At 31.5% G+C, this 20,776-nt stretch overlaps 1 protein-coding gene across 1 annotated transcript; it reads left to right on the top strand.

Annotated features, from left to right (window-relative positions):
• The first annotated feature begins 404 nt into the window (after nt 1-404).
• LOC135963522 (uncharacterized) lies at nt 405-18,037 on the top strand. Its single transcript, XM_065515427.1, has 15 exons — nt 405-803; nt 9,811-10,437; nt 10,504-10,691; nt 10,753-11,001; nt 11,276-11,427; nt 11,510-11,802; nt 11,892-12,060; nt 12,126-12,308; nt 12,375-12,698; nt 14,173-14,347; nt 14,409-14,635; nt 14,708-15,032; nt 15,106-15,367; nt 15,485-15,605; nt 15,677-18,037. Exons 2-15 carry the CDS (start codon nt 9,841-9,843, stop codon nt 17,758-17,760), a joined length of 5,349 nt encoding a protein of 1,782 aa, XP_065371499.1. The 5' UTR covers nt 405-803; nt 9,811-9,840; the 3' UTR covers nt 17,761-18,037.
• The last annotated feature ends 2,739 nt before the right edge of the window (nt 18,038-20,776 follow it).

The raw sequence follows: 20,776 nt of genomic DNA, 5'->3' as shown, positions 1-20,776 counted from the left end.
AATCTTGCTGAACCATGTTTTTTCTCTGCGTGTACATTTAAAAAAGTATGTAGTTTATCAAAATTAAAAAAAACGAATTGTTGATAAACATTTTCAAAATCGTAAAAATCTCTCAAAGAATCGCATTAAAACAACATCAAATGAGTAAACAAATTTAAGAAATATATGTATATAGCAAAATATATGTATTTTATTTTTCAAAATCCTCTCAACACCTCAAGTTTTTTTTTTTTTTTTGGAAAATTTGTGCACAAAGTGCATTTGTTAAAAAAAAAATATTTCAAAAATATATATGTATGTATAAATGTATGTTATCATTTCAAAATGATAACAACACATTTGTAAAATAAAAGAAATGAGTCGTCGTCGCCTTCGTTTTGAAAGTGGAACATTCAAAACATAAAGATTCGAAATTAACACAGAGATATTTTTAAAATCGGTTGAGTAGAGCGGAGAGCTTTTAGTGTATTCATATGAAAATTTCGAGTAAATTTTCAGAAATGTTGAAACTCAAATAGAATTGTATTGAACGTTTAACGTGGCGGACGTGTGTTTTCAAAACTCTAGTTTATTAAGTTTAAAATTTGTCTAAAGGCAGCAGCGAGCGGATTGTATTGAATTGAAGACGTTTGAAAAAATAGAAAAATAAAAGAAAAATATTGTATACATATATATACATACATATATATATTAAATACATACATATATATATATGGCGGTGTCTTACAAAACATATACCAGCACAGATATGATGAAAATTTAATTTGGAATTAAATAAAATTGGAAAATTTTCTATATTAATGGTACCTACTTTATGAAAATTGTGTTAAAAATATGAAAGAAAGAAAAAGTTTTGTTTGCTAAAATAATCCATATAAAAATTATATAAATTTTGAAACGAAAAAAGAATTTTACACAGAAAGAAGTTCGATTTTTTTTTGTTCATCATTCATTCTAAAAGTAAAAAAGTGGTCATAAAAAAATGTGTATACGTTGGAAAAACCTCTTAAAATTTTTCGTAAAACTCATTTAAGATTTTGCTTGTTCTTCTTAAAAAAAAAATAAGAAAATAATGATACACACAAAAATATATTTGAGAAAATACACGAAAAATAAAGCAACAACAACAAAACAAAAACGATAACAAAATTGGCAAAAAAATAAACAGTGAAAGTGTTTTTTTTTCTACGTGTACAAACGTTTACTCTGCTGCATCATCATGTTAGAGATAAAATAGAGAGAGCAATGATCTGAGTTCCATCATAGAGATATTTTGAGAAATAATGAATTTAATAAATTTACTTTGCTTTCAAAAAGTTTTAAATTATTTATTATAGTGACTTTAAAAATATTTAAAGAAAACAATAAACAACAAAAGCAATGATTTTTGTTTAATGTTAAATTTTGCTAAAATATTTGAATATTTCTTTCAAAATTTGTGATGAGATTTACATATGTATGTGTAAATGTTTGTATGAGTGTGCGTGTGTGTGATTTTCCCCAATTGTTGTTTGTTTTTGTCTTTGCCCTCCAATAATATTTTTTTTTTTTTTGGTTTTAATTGCCCTTAATTTTCTTTATTTCTTGTGGGGAAAATATTTTGATATTTTTTCCCCCCAATTTGGTTATTTTCGTTAGTTTTTATTTAAATGATGCGTTAATTTTTTTCCATTAAAAATTATTTCCTCTAAAGTTTAAATTTGTACTGTATGTACGTATGTACATATGTATGTATGTCTGTTCCAGTCCCTGTATGAGTATAAACCCTGTAGTTCATGGAACGTGGCCACATGACTATCATAAAAGTGTTTCCACTGGCTACTTCACTAGCGGTATATACATATATGGGGGGATATCCTTTCAAGTGAACCAACTTTTGAAATCGATGTCTTCCGATCGGGATGAAATTTTCACCAAGTTTAATTTTATTGGATAGTAATTCAGACACAATTTTTCAACAAGATCGGTGGAGAGCTCTCTGAGTTAGAGTATGTAAAAATTTGACATTTGGGCCAAGCAAAAGTTTTTTCTCATCCATGTAATTTAAAACCTATTGTTTATAGCAAAATAAGTCCCAAATAGTTTCGAAAAAAAAATTTTTTTAAATTTTTTTTCGAAAAAAAGGCCAAAATTGTATGTCTTGAGTTACAAAATATTTATTTTGATAGATATCCAACTCGCATTCCGCGATCAAAAATGTCTTCAAGGACCTAAGCTTTCTTTTGAGCAAAAAAAAAAATTTAAAAAGGGTCCATTTTGAACAAAAAAGTTTTTGATTTTGCAAGTCACTTTGAGAGAGTAAAAAAGTGCCCATTTTGAAAAAAGTCAACAAAGTTTTTGATTTTGACACTGACATGAAATCCCCCATATATTTAATGAGGTTGTCATTTGGGGGAGACAATTGATCCACTTGAATTTAACGGATACTAAATTACAATTGACAACTATGAAGACAGTGATATCACCATTATGTAATGTGGAAAAGTACATAGTAGTACATTATTCGAATAATCGACAAAAAAAACTTTATTCGAATGAATAAAATTTTTCTTTTAGGAATAAAAAATTATTCAATCAATACTCAAATAAATTTATTTTCAAGCTAAACTTTAAAATAATAAATTATATAGATAGAAATATTGAAAAAAAATCTCAAATAATATCAAAAATTCAATAATTTATAATGCCAACCTAAGATTTTCATCATTGGAAGTTCTATTAGAAATTAATTTCTAGGACTTCGGATTAAGATCTCAAGATTTCAACATTATTATCGAAACTTGACAAATAGACGAACACCTTTTCGCAATTTTGTTGTCTATATCTAATGAATATAGTGTTAAGTTTTTCCCTTTAAATAATCCGTATTGTTTTGATGGCAAATAAAAACAGTTTAGTAGTACACAACAACAGTTTAAATAATCACTCTGTGTTTATTTACACAAACTTATATTACACACTTTATAATGTATAAGAATACACTGGTAATGCAGTTGATGTTAATTCTTCCACAAGTTTCATGAATTATCTTAAAGGTCAAAGCTAGAATGTTCTATTTCTAGAGCTTTTAGCAGCTTCGGTGTTAATGCTTCAGTGTTAATGTTATCAGGTTCATGTTGTCATACTTACGAACAATGTTAATAACTGCGTGTTAGCCGTTACAGGCCGTTAAATTCAAATCGCCAATGCAAATTCGTAACAATATTGTAAAATATGGTTAAAATCTACCCTAGTATAGAGATACAATTTGACACGTATTAGTTTCATATAAAAATATATTACTCTGTTCTGTAAAATTAATTCACATATTTTGGTGTTCTCATTGATTTACTACATAGAGAAAACTAGAAAAAAACTCAAACTAATATTTTACTCAAAATAATCACACATACGAGTGTTGTTTTTGTTTTCACATAGTTTTATTTACTAATTTTCTCACCACTTAGGTTTTTGACAACTGACTTAGGTCTTTGACAGCAGAGTCTATTCTCTATGATTTACTATCAGCCCTATTATGAAAAAAAAATTCCTCGGGAGTTTTTCCTATTCAAATTCTATGTTAAAAAAACGAAAAGGGAAAAAACTCCCCGGAAATTTTTTTTCATAATTGGGCTGTATATTTAAGTTTAAATTTTAAAAATTTTCTAGGTAAAAAACTTGATTTTAGTTTGTTTGTAAATATCTTCGGTATTGGATATCCAAATATGCTCCTATTTCAAATAAAGTTTTTTGACAATATCTTAATCCAAGCCTAGTGTGAAAAATAATCAAAGTCAAAATTAATTAAAACAAAAATGAGGATTAATTGATCCCAATATACATGAATTTGGATCAGTCAAGTGACCGGGATCATTGCCTCACTCTGAACAAGCGGGTATAAATAAACAAATAAATAAAGTGTGTGTGAATGTGTGCAAAAGATTGTTGTTGTGGTTTCCACAAATTGTTTCAAATTCAATATTTTGTTGGTAAAACACAATTACTACTTAAATATTTTCTATATAAATTGTTGTTTTTCCTAAATAAATTTCTTGTTGGTGGTTTCAGCTTATTCGCCTTAACTTATTGGCTAAAAACGTGCTTTTTGCCTAAAATAATTATTGTGTGACTTATGAGGAATCGATCCATATTGATATTGATGCTGTTTTGTGAATATGTTTTTCTTTTCTTTTCATTTTGTTTAAATAAAGTATTCACTTTGCTGTTTATATATATTTTTTTCATATTAAATTTCGCTTTTTGAAAATATTTTTCATATTTCAATGATTTTTGAAATTTAGGGATTTTTTTGATTTTGATATTTAATAAATTGCAGAAATAGTTTGTAAAAAGTGGCACATTTACATTTTTTTACAAACAGTCTGTTAAGAAACTCAAGGAAACAAATTAATACAAATGTTGGGCAACGATTTCGGAACGCGCATCGAGGTCAAAGGTCAGATATATGAAAAATTTTTTAACAATCTTTTGGAGATTAATCCTATATGTGGGTCAAAATGATCCACAAAATATATTATCGCTAAAATTCGAAAAAATGCTAATTTTTCAGTTTTTGTACAATTTTTTCCAATAAATAATTACTTTTGCAATTGTTAAACAAATTACAGAATTTTTTGATCATCACATTGGGATTTATTGAAATTAAATTAGGGAATAAAAATACGAAACAATTATGTCAATACCTCCAACAGTTTTTCCGTACCTTCGATTTAATTTTCTTGATTTTCGAGAAAAAACTTTGGCGACTGAGACCAATTTCCTTACTGTTATGAAATTTAAGTAAAACCTATTTAGAATATTATAGTCCAAATAATTTTAAATATTCTTGGAAGGTTTACTAAAATCGGAAAACGTTAACTCGTAAACTGTGAAGGTCAAATTTATCAATATTTGGAATTTCTAATGGAAAGATAGCGATATTTTTAAGCCGATTTTAACGAAACTTGAGAGAAATATATGTTCGGTAAGGTCAATTATGAAACGTTCCTCACGAAAGTTGGTTGAATGATTTAGGTTCATTAAAACTTGTTTATGTCCAATTTCATCACCATATTAATTACACTGTGCTCGAAATTGCCACTTTTTTCTGTCAAGAAGGGCACCCAGTGGCTTAAACTAATTCGGGTACGCTGAATTCAATGGTGCTAACCATTTTTTAAGGTTTAATCCTCACAGTCTTTTTAGAAATATATTTTTTTTGGCAAAAAAAAATAATTTTTTACAAAAATTTCAAAATTTTTGGTTTTTAAAACGGCGTTAAAAATTGTAAAATTCATATACGCTGATTAAAATCTGTCCACAACTTTTAATTTTATTCACAAATGATAAGATACATAACTCGTAGCAATTAGCTACATCGCGCACTGTTTTCTATGTTTAGTACTGCAATAGTCGGCAATGCAGTGTCCATTTTACAAAACGGAAAGTTTGTTGTTGATTTTGAATCCATAAATTTGACTAGTGGAAAAGATCAGATATACATATGGGGCATTTCATGTCAAGTGAACCAACTTTTGAAATCGATGTCTTCCGATCGGGATGCACCAAGGTTAGCTCTATTGGATAGTAACTCAGACACAATTTTTCAACAACATCGGTCGAGAACTCTCTGAGTTATAGGGGGTAAAATTTTGACAATTTGGTCAAACAGGGGTTTTTTCTTATCCATGTAACTTATTACCTATTGTTCTTAGCAAAATGTGTCCCAAATAGTATAGATAGCTATTTCTTCGATCTTTCGAAAAAAAATATTTAAAAAAAAAAATAAAAAATTTTTAATATTTTTTTTCCGAAATCAAAAACTTTTTTGACTTTTTTTTAAAATGCGTCCTTTTTTTTTTTTTTTTTTTTTTTTCTTAAAATAAAGTTTAGATATTTTCCTTGAACACCTACTTGGTCGCTTAGTGGGATGCGAGTGGGATATCTATCAAAATAAATATTTTGTAACTCAAACCATAAAATTTTTGACTTTTTTTGCAAAATCAAAAACTTTGTTGACTTTTTTTTTTCAAAATGGACCCTTTTTTAATCTTTTTTTTTAGGTCAAACAAAAGCTTAGATATTATCCTTGAAGACCCTTTTGGTCGCTTAGTGGGATGCGAGTGGGATATCTATCAAAATAAATATTTTTTAACTCAAGACTTACAATTTTTGACTTTTTTTTTTGCAAATACGATTTTTTTTCCAAATGGGCCCTTTTTTTAAAATTTTTTTTGTAGTCAAAAGAAAGCTTAGGTCCATTCCTTTAAGATATTTTTAGTCCCTTAGTGGGATGCGAGTGGGATATCTATCAAAATAAATATTTTGTAACGCAAGACATACAATTTTTTAATTTTTTTTTGCAAAATCAAAATTTTTTTCCAATATGGGCTCTTTTTTAATTTTTTGTTTGCTCAAAAGAAAGCCTAGGTCCATTCCTTTAAGATATTTTTAGTCCCTTAGTGGGATGCGAGTGGGATATCTATCAAAATAAATGTTTTAACACAAAAATTGTATGTCTTGAGTTACAAAACATTTATTTTGATATATATCCCACTCGCATCCCACTAAGCGATCAAAACCATCTTAAAGGAATAGGCCTAAGCTTTCTTTATAGCAAAAAAAAAAAATTACAAAAAGGGCCCATTTTAAAAAAAATTCAAAAAAGTTTTTGATTTTGCCAAAAAATCAAAAATTGTATATCTTGAGTTACAAAATATTTATTTTGATAGATATCCCACTCGTATCCCACTAAGGGACCTAAAATATCTTAAAGGAATGGACCTAAGCTTTCTTTTGACTAAAAAAAAATTTTTAAAAAAGGGCCCATTTTGAAAAAAAATTCGAATTTGCAAAAAAAAAGTCAATAATTGAATGTCTTGAGTTACAACATTTTTATTTTAATAGATATCCTACTCACATCTTCCTAAGTGACAAAATAGGTCTTAAAGGAAAAGACCTAAGCTTTCTTTTGAGCAAAAAAAAATTTTTAAAAAAAAGTCCCATATTGGAAAAAAATTTCGATTTTGCAAAAAAAAATTAAAAAATTGTTACAAAATATTTATTTTGATAGATATCCCACTCGCATCCCACTAAGGGACTAAAAATATCTTAAAGGAATGAACCTAGGCTTTCTTTTGAGCAAAAAAAAAAAAATTAAAAAAGGGCCCATATTGGAAAAAAATTTTGATTTTGCAAAAAAAAATTAAAAAATTGTATGTCTTGCGTTACAAAATATTTATTTTGATAGATATCCCACTCGCATCCCACTAAGGGACTAAAAATATCTTAAAGGAATGGACCTAAGCTTTCTTTTGACTACAAAAAAAATTTTAAAAAAAGGGCCCATTTGGAAAAAAAATCGTATTTGCAAAAAAAAAAGTCAAAAATTGTAAGTCTTGAGTTAAAAAATATTTATTTTGATAGATATCCCACTCGCATCCCACTAAGCGACCAAAAGGGTCTTCAAGGATAATATCTAAGCTTTTGTTTGACCTAAAAAAAAAGATTAAAAAAGGGTCCATTTTGAAAAAAAAAGTCAACAAAGTTTTTGATTTTGCAAAAAAAGTCAAAAATTTTATGTTTTGAGTTACAAAATATTTATTTTGATAGATATCCCACTCGCATCCCACTAAGCGACCAAGTAGGTGTTCAAGGAAAATATCTAAACTTTATTTTAAGAAAAAAAAAAAAAAAAAAAAAAAAAAAAGGACGCATTTTAAAAAAAAGTCAAAAAAGTTTTTGATTTCGGAAAAAAAATATTAAAAATTTTTTATTTTTTTTGTTAAATATTTTTTTTCGAAAGATCGAAGAAATAGCTATCTATACTATTTGGGACACATTTTGCTAAGAACAATAGGTAATAAGTTACATGGATAAGAAAAAACCCCTGTTTGACCAAATTGTCAAAATTTTACCCCCTATAACTCAGAGAATTCTCGACCGATGTTGTTGAAAAATTGTGTCTGAGTTACTATCCAATAGAGCTAACCTTGGTGCAAATTTCATCCCGATCGGAAGACATCGATTTCAAAAGTTGGTTCACTTGACATGAAATGCCCCATATATGTTATATATTACCGTATATGAAATTGTGTCTTCTTTTCACAAATGTATACAATTTTTAAGAATTAAAAAAATTATAGAAGACTTTTTGTAAAAATGAGGGAAAAACTGTTAAAATGTTATTAGGCGATATTTGCTTGATCTTTTGTTTATAAAATCAAAAGTTGTAAACAGATTTTAATCATTTAGAGCAAGGCGAATTTATACAAGGTGGAGTCATTCAAACAGCTGATAACTTTTTTTTTTCGCTTTTTGGTTCTAACAATTGTCAAAGCTTGTTTTTATATTTAAATATCTACATATTCTAAGCTTATTAACAAAATATTTATTTTTCACATAAATAAGTAAAGCCCTCACTATTCAATTATCTACACTATATTATGTTTTAATACTTATTTGTTTAATTTTTCATTTTTGGTTTTTGACATTTGTTAAGACCAATTGTTGTTTTTGTAGAACTGCATCCACCTTGTATGAATTCGCCTTGATTTAGAGCTTGTTTTGTTTGGAACTTCGTTTTCTATATTTTTAACGCCGTTTTGAAAACCAAAAATTATTTTATTTTGTCAAAAAAAAAATATATTTCTAACACAACTGCGAAGAGTAAAAACAAATATATGTCAAGCAACCTCCACCATTTTCCAAATAACGGTACATCTTGAAAATATGAGCTAAAATTGGCCAAAGAGTCCCACCATATAAGTCCCACTTTTGAACATCACTTTCACGATCTTAAATTAATGATAAATTATAGCAATAAGAAAAAATTATTCGAATTTATATATAAAAATCTCACTACCAAGTACTGTAGGGATTGTATCTTAGTAGGGCGTAGCGGTACCGTGAAATAACTCCCAAATGAAATAACTCCCCACGAAAAGATGAAATAACACCCAACAAATTTGTCATACAACTTAGGACTTATTTCATTATGAAACAACTCCTAACGCTCAGAAAAGATTATTTTTACATCGTCGGTCTTTGTCAGGTTGCAACGATTTCTTAACCTTTCTGCAATGAAAGAAATCTTTTCTGAGCGAATCCAGATTTTAATACATCACGGAGAAGAAAAACCTTAGCTTCCGGCCGAAGGCCTGCAATGCAAACAACCTTTCAGAGCGAAGCCATTTTTTTATACACTCCAGAGGAGAAAACCTTAGCGCTCGGCCAAAGGCCGGCAATGCAAAAAACTTTTCTGAGCGAAGCCAGTTTTTGATACACCGCAGAGGAGAAAACCTTATTTTAAATGAATAAATTTAAAATCTGCTAAAAAATATATACAAAATTATTACAAAGATAGAATCTGGACAAGATACCGTTTCCAACAAGGTATAACAATCCTAAAAAAATAATTATAAATATTCAAAATACACCCTTGAATATGTTTATTTATATATGGTATAATTTTAACACCCCAAATTTTTAAAGTCGAAAGTAACGTGTTCTGTCGCCATTTTCGAATATTTCTGTTGACATAATAACTATAATTTCTGCAAATAATTATTGCTTGGCATCTTAGCTTTAGGATAGAACTTGATTTATGGTTAATTTCAATCATTTGCAAAAATCAATAATGAGATGCATTCACCTTATATAATCCACTGTGTGTAGCTTCCATACTTATGTATATTTTACATATTTATATATGGAAATCGAGATGTAGGAAATCATAAGACCGTTCGATCATGTAGGACTATTTGCAATCTGTTTACCTATAATCTTTAGCTTCTTGTATGTGTCTGATAGGCTTATTTTTCCCATTTACAGTTCAAATGACCTGATTTAAACATTATTATTATGGATAGACTACATGTTGATAGAGCTGCAATGAATACACCCTCCTCATCATCTGCCACCACGCCCACTTCACGTCCACCATCACGACGTACTTCAACAATCATTCCGCGTGAATCGCTGCCAACACCGCCACCAGATCCTAGAGAAACGCTGACGAGAAATTCCCAAATAGAAAATGTCTTCATTTATCCACCAACCAAAAAAGATTTACCCGTCGAATTTCACGGTCTGCTCAATTATACTGAACGTCAAGAAGAATTTCAGAGAATGCTTAACCGAACAATAGCCAATGATTGCCAGAATCTCCATCGCACAGGCACCAATACAGTATCAAACGAAAGAAAGGATTCTCGCGATGAGGATAAACAGCGCCAACATCAGTGTCAGTGCTGTGATCGCATACGTAAGGAATGCGAAGAATCTATAGAGCCGCTACAATATCGTTTAACTTCGACAATAACAGCTGCTTTGGCAGCTTACGGAGCCATCGAACAATTGAATCGTATGTACGGTATATGGGATCAATATTTGGCCATGGACAGAGAAATGTGTCAACGTAAAGAGTGTTTACGTTACGTTAAAACATTGGAACGAAAGGTAAGCTAGTTGACAATGTTTTAAATCACAACTTTATTTTAATAGTTTAAAGTTATTTACAAACAGTGCGAGGATCCAAAACCTATGGAGAAACATTATGCGGAAACAACACTTTCCGACCATGAAATCGATCATCAAGATATGGAACAATCTATAGCTTTATTGGAGACAATATTAAAACCTGAACAAACTGGACATCACCAACAACATCATCATCATCATCAAAGTCAGCCAAAGCTGCAGGAAATGAAACTGTAAATAATTATTTAAATATAATGTATTTTGAATAAGTTTAAATTTGTTTTTTGCTTATAGGCAACGTGAACGCAGCAAATCTTTTATGATTGAGGATATGTCCAGTATGCGGGGGGAACGTGATGCCTCCAAGAGCAATGCAGGCCATCTGTTGAGACGCCAAAGTACTTACAGTGATAGTAAATCCAAAGTATCTAAATGGACCAAAGTTAAGGCGGCTTTTAAATGGGAACGAGCAAATGTTCCCGCTTTCATTGAGTGTTCTCGTGATGGCATTGGACTAACACCCAACAATACGGAAGTGGCGCGGTGAGTTCTTGAAGATTTAGGATTAAAGAGTATTTTTCTTAATCTATTGAAAATTAAATGAAAAGAGCAACACTAATTTAGTGTTTCTTAATTTTTTTGCAAATTTAAAATTCACAATGTTTGTCAATCTCGAATCATTTAATCTTGATCGAATAAATACAATTTTTAAAATTACCAAATTATTCACATTTTATTTCAAAAGAAATTTCTTAAGCATCGGTAATTTACATTTCCTTTGTTTATATTAATTATTATTTATTAAATAATTTTGCAGATATTTGCGTGTGCCATCGTTACCTTGCGGTACCAGTTCGGCTGATAGCATTTTGAGCTCATCATCGGGTCATTTACTCAGTGATGCCGGCACACCGGGCACCATCAGTTCGGCCAGTTCAATGGATGATATTGAGAACGCCTGTATCATGAGTAATTATATAAACAATACGTTTCTTGATTTGTTTGTAAACAATTTGAAATGATTTAATAATTTTCGTTATAAATTAAACAGGAAGAGATTCTTCAAAAAGTGATATACTGGAGACTCCAGCTGAAAGGTCATCATCACAGCCGCAACTGCAAGAATCAAAGTCGCCTGATAGTTTAAACACTACCACGACCTTACCATCGGAATTTAATAGCAGTGGCATAGCAAGCAAATCATCATCGAATAAGTCCATACGTAAATGTAAATTAGTGCCGGATTTTGAGGTATTGCCAGAAGATGTTGAAGCTGTTATACCTCCTGGCTCTAAACGCATAAATCGTACTCCTCCTAGTCCTTTAAATTTAAATTTGAGTCAGGTAAAGTTAATGATTTGCTTTGATTCAATATACTAATAACTTTTTTTTTATATTTACTCAAATAAATAATGCATTTCAACCTTTACTAGGATCTTAATGACTCCGATCATCAATATTACACCTCACCTCAATTGTTAAAGGCCAGTCCACAAGATGGCACACAGTCATTAAATCGTACATTAAGAAAAATCTCATCGCCCGTCAATTCCTCTGTGCCCTCTAGTCCATCCAGGCATTCTGATTTCTTTGCAGAATTCGGTTAGTATATTTAGCAATTTATTACTAAAATGCCAATAAATTTATGTATTTCTGCAATTAACTAGAATGTGAAGAAGTCTCCAGTGGTGATTTTTCCGAGCCTAACTCACCAAATCATTTAAGCTCCCGCAAAAGCTACGAACTACAGCAGGATGAAATCAACAGACGCTATCAGATATTAAGAACCAAACTCGATAAAGAGTTTGAGAATAAGAGAAAAGAATGGCAAAAACTTAAATCAAATAGAGGTGTGTAAAAATGTGAAATTTAAAAACAACTGCATATGTTTCAGTAATATCTGTTTTAATTTTCAGCCATGGCTTTAGTGACCGCTCCTCGTCCGCCCGAACCTTTATCGCCAAATCCCTCGGCTATTAGCAGTAATCTCTCGGCCAAACTTTTAGAAGAGAATCTTACACCTGATTTCAAAAAGAAATTACAAAAATGGCGTGTTAAGAAACAAGCTTCTATTGTTGGCATACATCCGGTCGCACCCATGTCTCCTACCATACCTAAAGATCCAAATACAAAAATTGATTGGCATCTATGGAAAACGGGCCAATTGAAATTAGAAGGCCAAGGTTTGACACCGCTGCCAGATCAGAAAGATTTGCCCGAAGATTTTCAAAAGAAATTGGGTGAGTGTGTTATGAAAATTTAATTGATTTTAAAGTTTCAGTTTTTATACCCTTCACCATGAGTGGCAAGGGTATGTATAAGTTTGTCATTCCGTTTGTAATTTCTACATTTTTCATTTGCGACCCCCCTAAATCGTTATAGACAGCGGAGTCGATATAGCCATGTCCGTTTGTCCATCTGACCGTCTACCAAATGACTTACATACATGATTCAAACATCAATATATGCGCTATAGACCCGTTTCGGTTCTTATTTAAAATCGGCCTACAAATGGCTGAGATATAATGAAAAAACCAGGACAACCTCGATTTTTTGCCTATATTTATACCCTTCGCCATGAGTGACAAGTTTGTCATTCCGTTTGTAATTTCTAAATTTTTCATTTGCGACCCCATAAAGTATATATATTCTGGATCGTTATAGATAGCGAAGTCGATATAGCCATGTCCGTCTGTCCTTACATACATGATTCATACATCAATACATATGTCGGGAATTCTTCCGGCTCGGTTGCTATTTAAAATCGGCCCACAAATGGCTGAGATATAAGGAAAAAAAAAAACGGGAAAACCACGATTTTGGGCCTATTTTTGATCTATATCTGGATTACTAAGTCATTAATGTAGACAATATGGATATCTAATGATATATATTTTAAAGTCCATTGCAACGATGTATATAAGATCATAGTAAGTTGGACCTACAATGGGTCAAAATCGGGAAAAATATTCTTTAACGCGATTTTTTTTTCATCAAACATTTTTTTTGTCATAAATTATTTTTCAAAAAAAAAAAAAATTAGCAATTAAAAAAAAAAATTTTAAAAAATTTGGAAAAAACTTTTTTAAAAAAACAATTTCGAAAAGAAAAAATTTAAAAAAACTTTTTTATAAAAAAATTTCGAAAAAAAAATTTTAAATTTTGTTTACCTAAAAATTATTTTTAAGTATAATTTGAAGGGTATCTAAGATTCGGCACAGCAGAATAAAGCTCTCTTACGTGTTTTATCTATATCTGGATTACTAAGCCATTAATATAGACGATATTGATATGAAATGATAGATACTTCAAATTGCTTTGCAACGACGTATATAAGGTCATATTAAGTTCGACCTACAATGGGTCAAAATCGGGAAAAATATTTTTTAAGCCGAATTTTTTTTCACCAGAAAAAAAATTTGAAAATTCCTCGATCTTAAACATTGTTGTATAAATATATCGCATATAATTCTGATTCCTAATCATTTAAATGTTCATACAATTTAGTTTAGTTCCAACTTCCACGATTACTTGAAATTCTTATAAAATCCTTTCCTTAAGATTCTACAGATATTATTTACCGATCATGCATTTAATCTGCAATGTTTATCGAAATACCAAATTTGATCTTTACAAAAGAATATTTAAAATATTGATACATTTCTTAGGATTTACATTTTTTCTTGTCATTAAATCATTTAACTTAACTTTCAGAACAATGGAATAAAATAAAACGTGGTGGCTCCTCAACGAGTTGTACGGATTCATTGAAACGTACATATAAACATGGAGGATCGGGTAAGAAAGGAGAATCTGATGATGATCGTGGGGGTGATAAGGACAAACGAATAGATAAACATAAACCACACGATAAAGAAAAATACGAAAGGTTTGTATATAAATATCCAAATTAAACAATGCAGATCCAATGAAATATTTTGCATTTCCAGATTAGCGAAACTAAAGGCCATTGTCAGCGAACATCCAGCTAAAGAGATTGAGGTGAAAACCTCGGCTGGTGTTATGAAATTTGAGGGCATATCTCGTAAATTTACGCGAAAACTCTATGAGTGGGAAAAAGCCAGGGGCATAGGACCAGAATCTTCAACATTTGCCTTATTACATCCCGGTTATTGTCCAATCGATGTTAAGCGCATCTCAAAAGAGTCACATAATCGTAAGTGATAATGTTGAAATGATAAAAATATAAATAAATACAAATGTTAATATTTCTTTATCTATAATACAGATGAAAACTCTCCCACGCTTAGTCGTTCTTTATCGTTGGACAGTATTTCGCCTAGTATTGCTTTGCCCGTAATTTCTCAACAGGCCTCCAGTCTCTCGTTGAATGATGTCAATGAGCTGAAAGAAATGGAGGGTGTGGTCAGCAGCACTGATGCTTTGGCCTTGGACAGCGACTACAACAAGAAGTATGACGAACCGGAGGCAGTAATGGTGGAAGTTGAGGATCATATAGTGGAGACGGCATCGCCTTTGAAATTAATGCATCCCTTGGATAAGAAACAAACACCAATTTATAAGTATGAGGAGAAAGCTTGTAAAGATTTTTGGTAAACTATCCTTGATTTTTGATCCTATTGAGGATTTACATATTTTAATACATATATTTTTTGGCTTGTTTAGCAATTCCAGGAAAATACAAAGTTTTGAATCTCATACAAATGTGGCGCCTTTATTGAATGTCTTGAAAAATTCCGAGGAGTTATTAAAGTTAATGAAACAAAAATCATGCGATATTGCAGAAAATGAAACGTTGCATTTATGTGATGGCGTTTTGGCCTTAATACGCAGCAGTTATTCTTATTATGCCGATAATTTAATGAAACCAAATGTGCTGAATGCCATATCGGATGTACAAAACGAGCTCAGTCGTTTAAGAAATTTGGTAAGAGAAAAGAATTCACAACAATCCATATTACCCGTTTGAATTCAATCTATTTAATATCGTCTTTTAATCACTATCATGATATTAATAACACGCATTTTACTTGTATTTTTCTAGTGCGAGAAAAGTCCTCTGGATGAGGCCTGTTGTCAAGAGATCATGGAAGAAAGAAATCTGGAGTATAATGAAGAGATTCAGGGTTTACATGAAACTCTAGAAATTCTCAAACAAAATATACGTAAGCTTTCGCCCCAATACTAAATAATAATAAATATAATTAATCAAATTTTGTTATTCCCATCTGTGTAGAAGGAGGCTATCCACGTTTCTCAAAAGATATAGTACCCGATATAAATATAATAACAGATGACGGATATCAGCAACCCTCGTCAATAACACCAAATGAGAAACGTTTCGATACACTCTCCACAACCCTAGAAGCTACCGATGAGTTGAGTACCTCTATGGTGGAGAATGAAAACAAACCAAAAACCTTTAGCAATAGTAATGGTATTGGTGGTTTGCCAGGTGGAGCAATGGCTGGGGGGAATATAAGCTTTGGTGGTGGTGGAGGTGCCAAGAAAAAGGTACGTTTGCGCAAAATGGGCTCCAGGCAAAATAGCAAAACCGAAAGTGATAGCAGTGATCAGGATAATCATAGTCTTTTGGAAACACCCAGACGTTTGAAGCGTAAAAATTATCGCCTTAAGCAAAGGTCATTCGATGAAGATCCTAGTTCGGCCACCATAGCAGAGGATATGGTTTATGTTTTGAAGGTAAAACCGGGTCAGCCCATACAACAAATTTGTGATACGGCTGCCACAACTATAGACAGTGGAGTACCAAGTAATAATACTTTTGCTAGATTACCTTTGGCCACCTCGACTTCTTTACCCAATGTATTTGTGAAAACCAAACGAAAAGTATTTACCACGGTGCAGCAACCAATGGCTAAAGATGGCTTGGCAATAATAGAGCAGGAAATTTTACATTCTCCCACAGAACTCATCAAGCAAACAAATAAAGAAACTCCAGAAAACTGTGAAAAAGATAAAACCTCAAGTCTAACTAACTCACAAAAAGAAAGTTTAATACGAAATTTGGAAATAGAGCTCAAACCTCGTGTTCTATTGGTACACAAATCCATTAGTTTAGACGATGTGTGTTCCGATAACAATTCGGACGATTTGCGCAAGACACGCAGTGCACAAAGTTTAAAAGAAACGATAGATTCCAAAGCAGCTACAAGTTCAAAGGGGTTTCGCACACCCTTGGCTACAGACAGCTTTCGCTTATTGAATCGCCCGCGAGATATTCCCTTAAAGCTGGACAATATTACCAGATTTCAAAATATGCTACAGTATCCCAAAACTAAAAAAGATCATTTGTATAGGAAAAATAATGAAAAATCGTTTAGTGTAAATCCCGTGCACTTCAAAGGAGCCACCATTAAGAGGATCGAAAATAAAATTGCTAAAACACAATCGGGTTCCTCAGTGGCAGATACGGATTTTTCAAAATTTCTCTCACCCGACAAACTCGATAATACAGTTCCTCGCATAGCCAGAAAATGGGATCGCAAGTCCCTAACACCCACCAGCCAACAAATTAAATTCGACTATCCCACACCCACCAACTCTGAGCCCACTAGTCCAGTATTCGAACAAACTTGTAGACCCATGACACCTTTAAACGAACGCGCTTTGCGCATACAAAAAGCCAAAGAAGAATTCCTGCGTGATAAACCCAGTCCCATAGCGGTGGTCAAATTAAGGCAAAATTTTCGCCGTGATGAAAATTGGGGCGAAAAGAGACAAAGCGATTTAAGCCTAAGTTCCACCACAGCCGATGAATGCTCTGCGCATTGTGAACTAGCCGAATCAGAGGATAATGTGCTGCACAAAAGTCTAAGTGCGGACACCATACGAGCTGAATCGCCACCCACACAATCCGATACTGGCACTGATCAGGACTTTGGCGGCATTTACGATTCCATATCACGACAAGTTACCAGATCTGGTAAAATTTCCAGCAAATTAGGTTTTGCTACCCTGGCCTCCAAACTGCGTAGAGTGAAGGGCAAAAAGGCCAAAGATCCCAATACATCGTTAGCTTCAACGAATTCCAACACCGCCAGTGGCAGTGCATTATCGGCTCTCTGCCGTCAAAGTTTATTCACCGACCTCATTGTAGCCCCCCAAATCATTTCAACTGACACTGAACCGAAAGTCTCAACTTCGCGTGACAGTGTCATGAAGTCACAATCGTCACCTCATGCTTTGCAAAGAAGTCCCAATACTGCTTCGGGTGATTTGAGTCGTTTCAATAACGAGCGTTTAAATAAATCCCAAAGCGATCAATATGTTAAACGTCACAAGGAAAGTTATGTCTAGTCAATATAAACAGTTTATTTATTTTATATTTATTACTACTACTACTACTATTATTTTATACACAACTGTAATTTTATGAAAACAACAACAAAAAAATACTCGTATTTACTACTATTTAATTTATTATTTTTCTTGTCCATATACCACAAAAATGAAACTAAAATATTGCTTTTTTTTAAATGTGTTTTACCATTTTTTTTTTAATTTTTGTATTTGTTATTAATTTTTTAAAATAAATTGTAAAACAAAATGCAAAAAGATGAAAAGTGGAAAATAATTGAGTTTAATTTGGAATTTCTTAGAAAATATGTCTCCTGGTCCATATTGCGTTATACCAACTGACCTACAGGTTAATATCAGCACTTTGATGGTCCTACTAGTTTTTGGATAATGTCTGCGCCTATCACATGTTCCATCAGGAGTAGTTTTTATTTAAAAGGACGGAAAACATCTCATTCTAAGGGTAAGAACTATAGACCAATCATCCTCTCTTCTCTCCTAATAAGCATTTTAACTGGAATTCAAATTTAAAGTAAGTGTAATTCAAGCCTTGAATTATAGTCAAGCAATTGAATTACACTTTATTTCAATAGCATTCTTCAGTAAAACGGAAACATAAATTCAAGCCAAATGTGTTTTGTTTGAAAAATATTAAATTAAACAGTACCGGGAGAACTTGTCCGTTGATAGAAAACCTGTTTCAGGTAGAAGGAATGGTAAACAATTCTCAACACCTCCGGTAGGAAAGCAGTCCGGTTAGGTCAGTACTCGGACTATTTGCTACGAAAAGTTAAAGGCAATGCAGTTTTAAAAGCATACAAGGCTCAAAAAGTTCCTGACAGGAAACCTGCTAACAGTTTTGAGACCGAAGACAGAGCACGGAAATTGAAGTCAAATTTTATACAAAAAATATACCTGCTGCATAATGGATGACGAAATGTATGTATGGACAATTTTTCGCAGCTTCTGGGTCAATTTCTTTATGTTGCAGATGCTCGAGGGAATGTTGAAGAAAAATGTAGGACCCAAAAGCAGATAAAATATCCCAAAAACTTCTTGGTATGGCAAGCAATATGCAGTTGCGGCAAAAAAGCCAAACATTTGTTACAAAGGGCTCTATAAATACCGAAATTTACATAAAGGAATGTTTACAAAAGAGGATGCTTCCATTTATAAGACTTCTTAATGTGTCCACTTATTTTTGGCCTGATTTGGCATCTGTCACTATGGTAAGAATGGTCTTGAGTGGTGCAAGAACAATAATGTGGTATTTGTACCAAGAGAGGCAATTCCTCCAAACTAAATGGAGCTGAGGCCAGTGAAGAGATATTGTTAAAAAAGAATTGAAGAGTACAAAAAAGGTGTCCAAAAGTGTGGTAGATTTTAAACGGAGGTGGACAACCTATTTGAACAAAGTGGCATAAAGCTCTATAAAAACCGTAATGGAAGGGTTTTCGAAAAAGGTTCACAATTTCATCATTAGTGATTGGAACTATAAAAATAATTTTTTTTGTAAATTGTAACAATAATTTCAATCAAATAAAAAAATATTCAAAACTGTAAGTTTAGTGGTTTAATTTTTATTAACATATACATATGTATGTTACAAATTTTTCGATCCTAGTCCTTATTTGATAATAAATTAAAAAGGATACCGAAATTCGGTTAATTTAATATGTCAACTAATTTTATCGAACAAAATCTATGAATATAATCGAATCATTCGACTAGGAAAAAATTACAAAGAATCTGTTTAATCTGTAATGTAATTTTAAGAAGAAAGTTAGGTTCCATACAACAGCTTCTACAGTAGTCCTTGTCCCAATTATACAGTGTTCTGTAATAATGGCAACAATTAGCCTTATTTGCTCACGGCTGAATTCCATAAGTAGATTTGTCGTGCAAGACTTATTTGTCTGTAATCCTTTGGTTTACCTCCTTTTGGAATGAGGACGACTCTGCACCTGTAGGAATATAGGTCCATCTGAAGAAATTCCAGAATTAACCCGACAAAAATATTCTGGGAATTTAAAAAAATATATTCCTGCGAATTTTCGGGATTAGGAACCCAATTTATTCTTAATTTTAAGCTTTTAAATTAATTTTTTTTTAAAAGGTACCATTTTGTCCCTTTTTTAAAAGTTCCTTTGCCCCTGTCAACGTCATTGAACTAAGAAGCAACATATCAAATTTCAAGCTGCTAAGTTGTTAGGTTTGAACTAGGGTATTCAATCGATTAACCGTTAATCGGTTATCCGATTAATTTTGGTCGGTTAACTGTTCGAATAATTCAAAATTGACGATTTTCAAATAACAAATAAACCGATTAATTTGTGTCGATTAACCGATTAACTGAAATTTCTTTTTTTTGCACTTTAACATATTTATTGTAATTCAAATACAAATGTCAAAGTAAAATTGCATATTTTTCGTACATCCAAGAAACATGTTTAGTGAGTATAACAACTGACATATTTAGTTTACATGTATTTGTCGGATTGTAGACCAAACAGGAGACATTATTGAAATTAATATTTTATCAGAACTTATTGAAATTATTAAAAGTATTCAAAATCGAAAAACAACCCAAAAAGGATTCCAATGGTATAATGGAGGATTTTATATGCTTAGAAAACATCTAAAAAAAAGAACTGATATATTGGATATTCTTGATCATGCCTTACTTTCAATTTCTCCAACATCTACAATCAACGAGAGAGTTTTTTCCAAGTCAATTTTTATTATTTTTTTGTTTGTTGAATTGTTATGTTTTTTTATGTTTTTGTTCTTTTATTAATAAAATACTTAAAATAAGTACTCAAAATTCGTGGTTTTGTTTTCAGTTTAAAATTAAAATAAAAATTATTCGGTTAATCGAATAATTTAAAATTAACCGATTAAATCTAAACCCCGATTAATTATTTGCTCGATTAACCGATTAAACCAGAAACCCGAATAATTGAATACCCTAGTTTGAACTCAATCTGATGTTTTGCTGATGAATAAATCAATATTC

This window comes from Calliphora vicina, chromosome 1, assembly GCF_958450345.1.
Source record: "Calliphora vicina chromosome 1, idCalVici1.1, whole genome shotgun sequence".
Lineage (NCBI taxonomy): Eukaryota > Metazoa > Arthropoda > Insecta > Diptera > Calliphoridae > Calliphora > Calliphora vicina.
This window is presented reverse-complemented; position numbering and strand designations above follow the sequence as displayed.

Coding starts and splice junctions, on each gene's coding strand:
- LOC135963522 (XM_065515427.1), top strand. CDS start 9,841: ATGGATAGACTACATGTTGATAGAGCTGCAATGAATACACCCTCCTCA. Junction 10,692..10,752: donor AAGCTGCAGGAAATGAAACT/GTAAATAATTAT, acceptor TTTTGCTTATAG/GCAACGTGAACGCAGCAAAT. Junction 14,348..14,408: donor GATAAAGAAAAATACGAAAG/GTTTGTATATAA, acceptor TTGCATTTCCAG/ATTAGCGAAACTAAAGGCCA.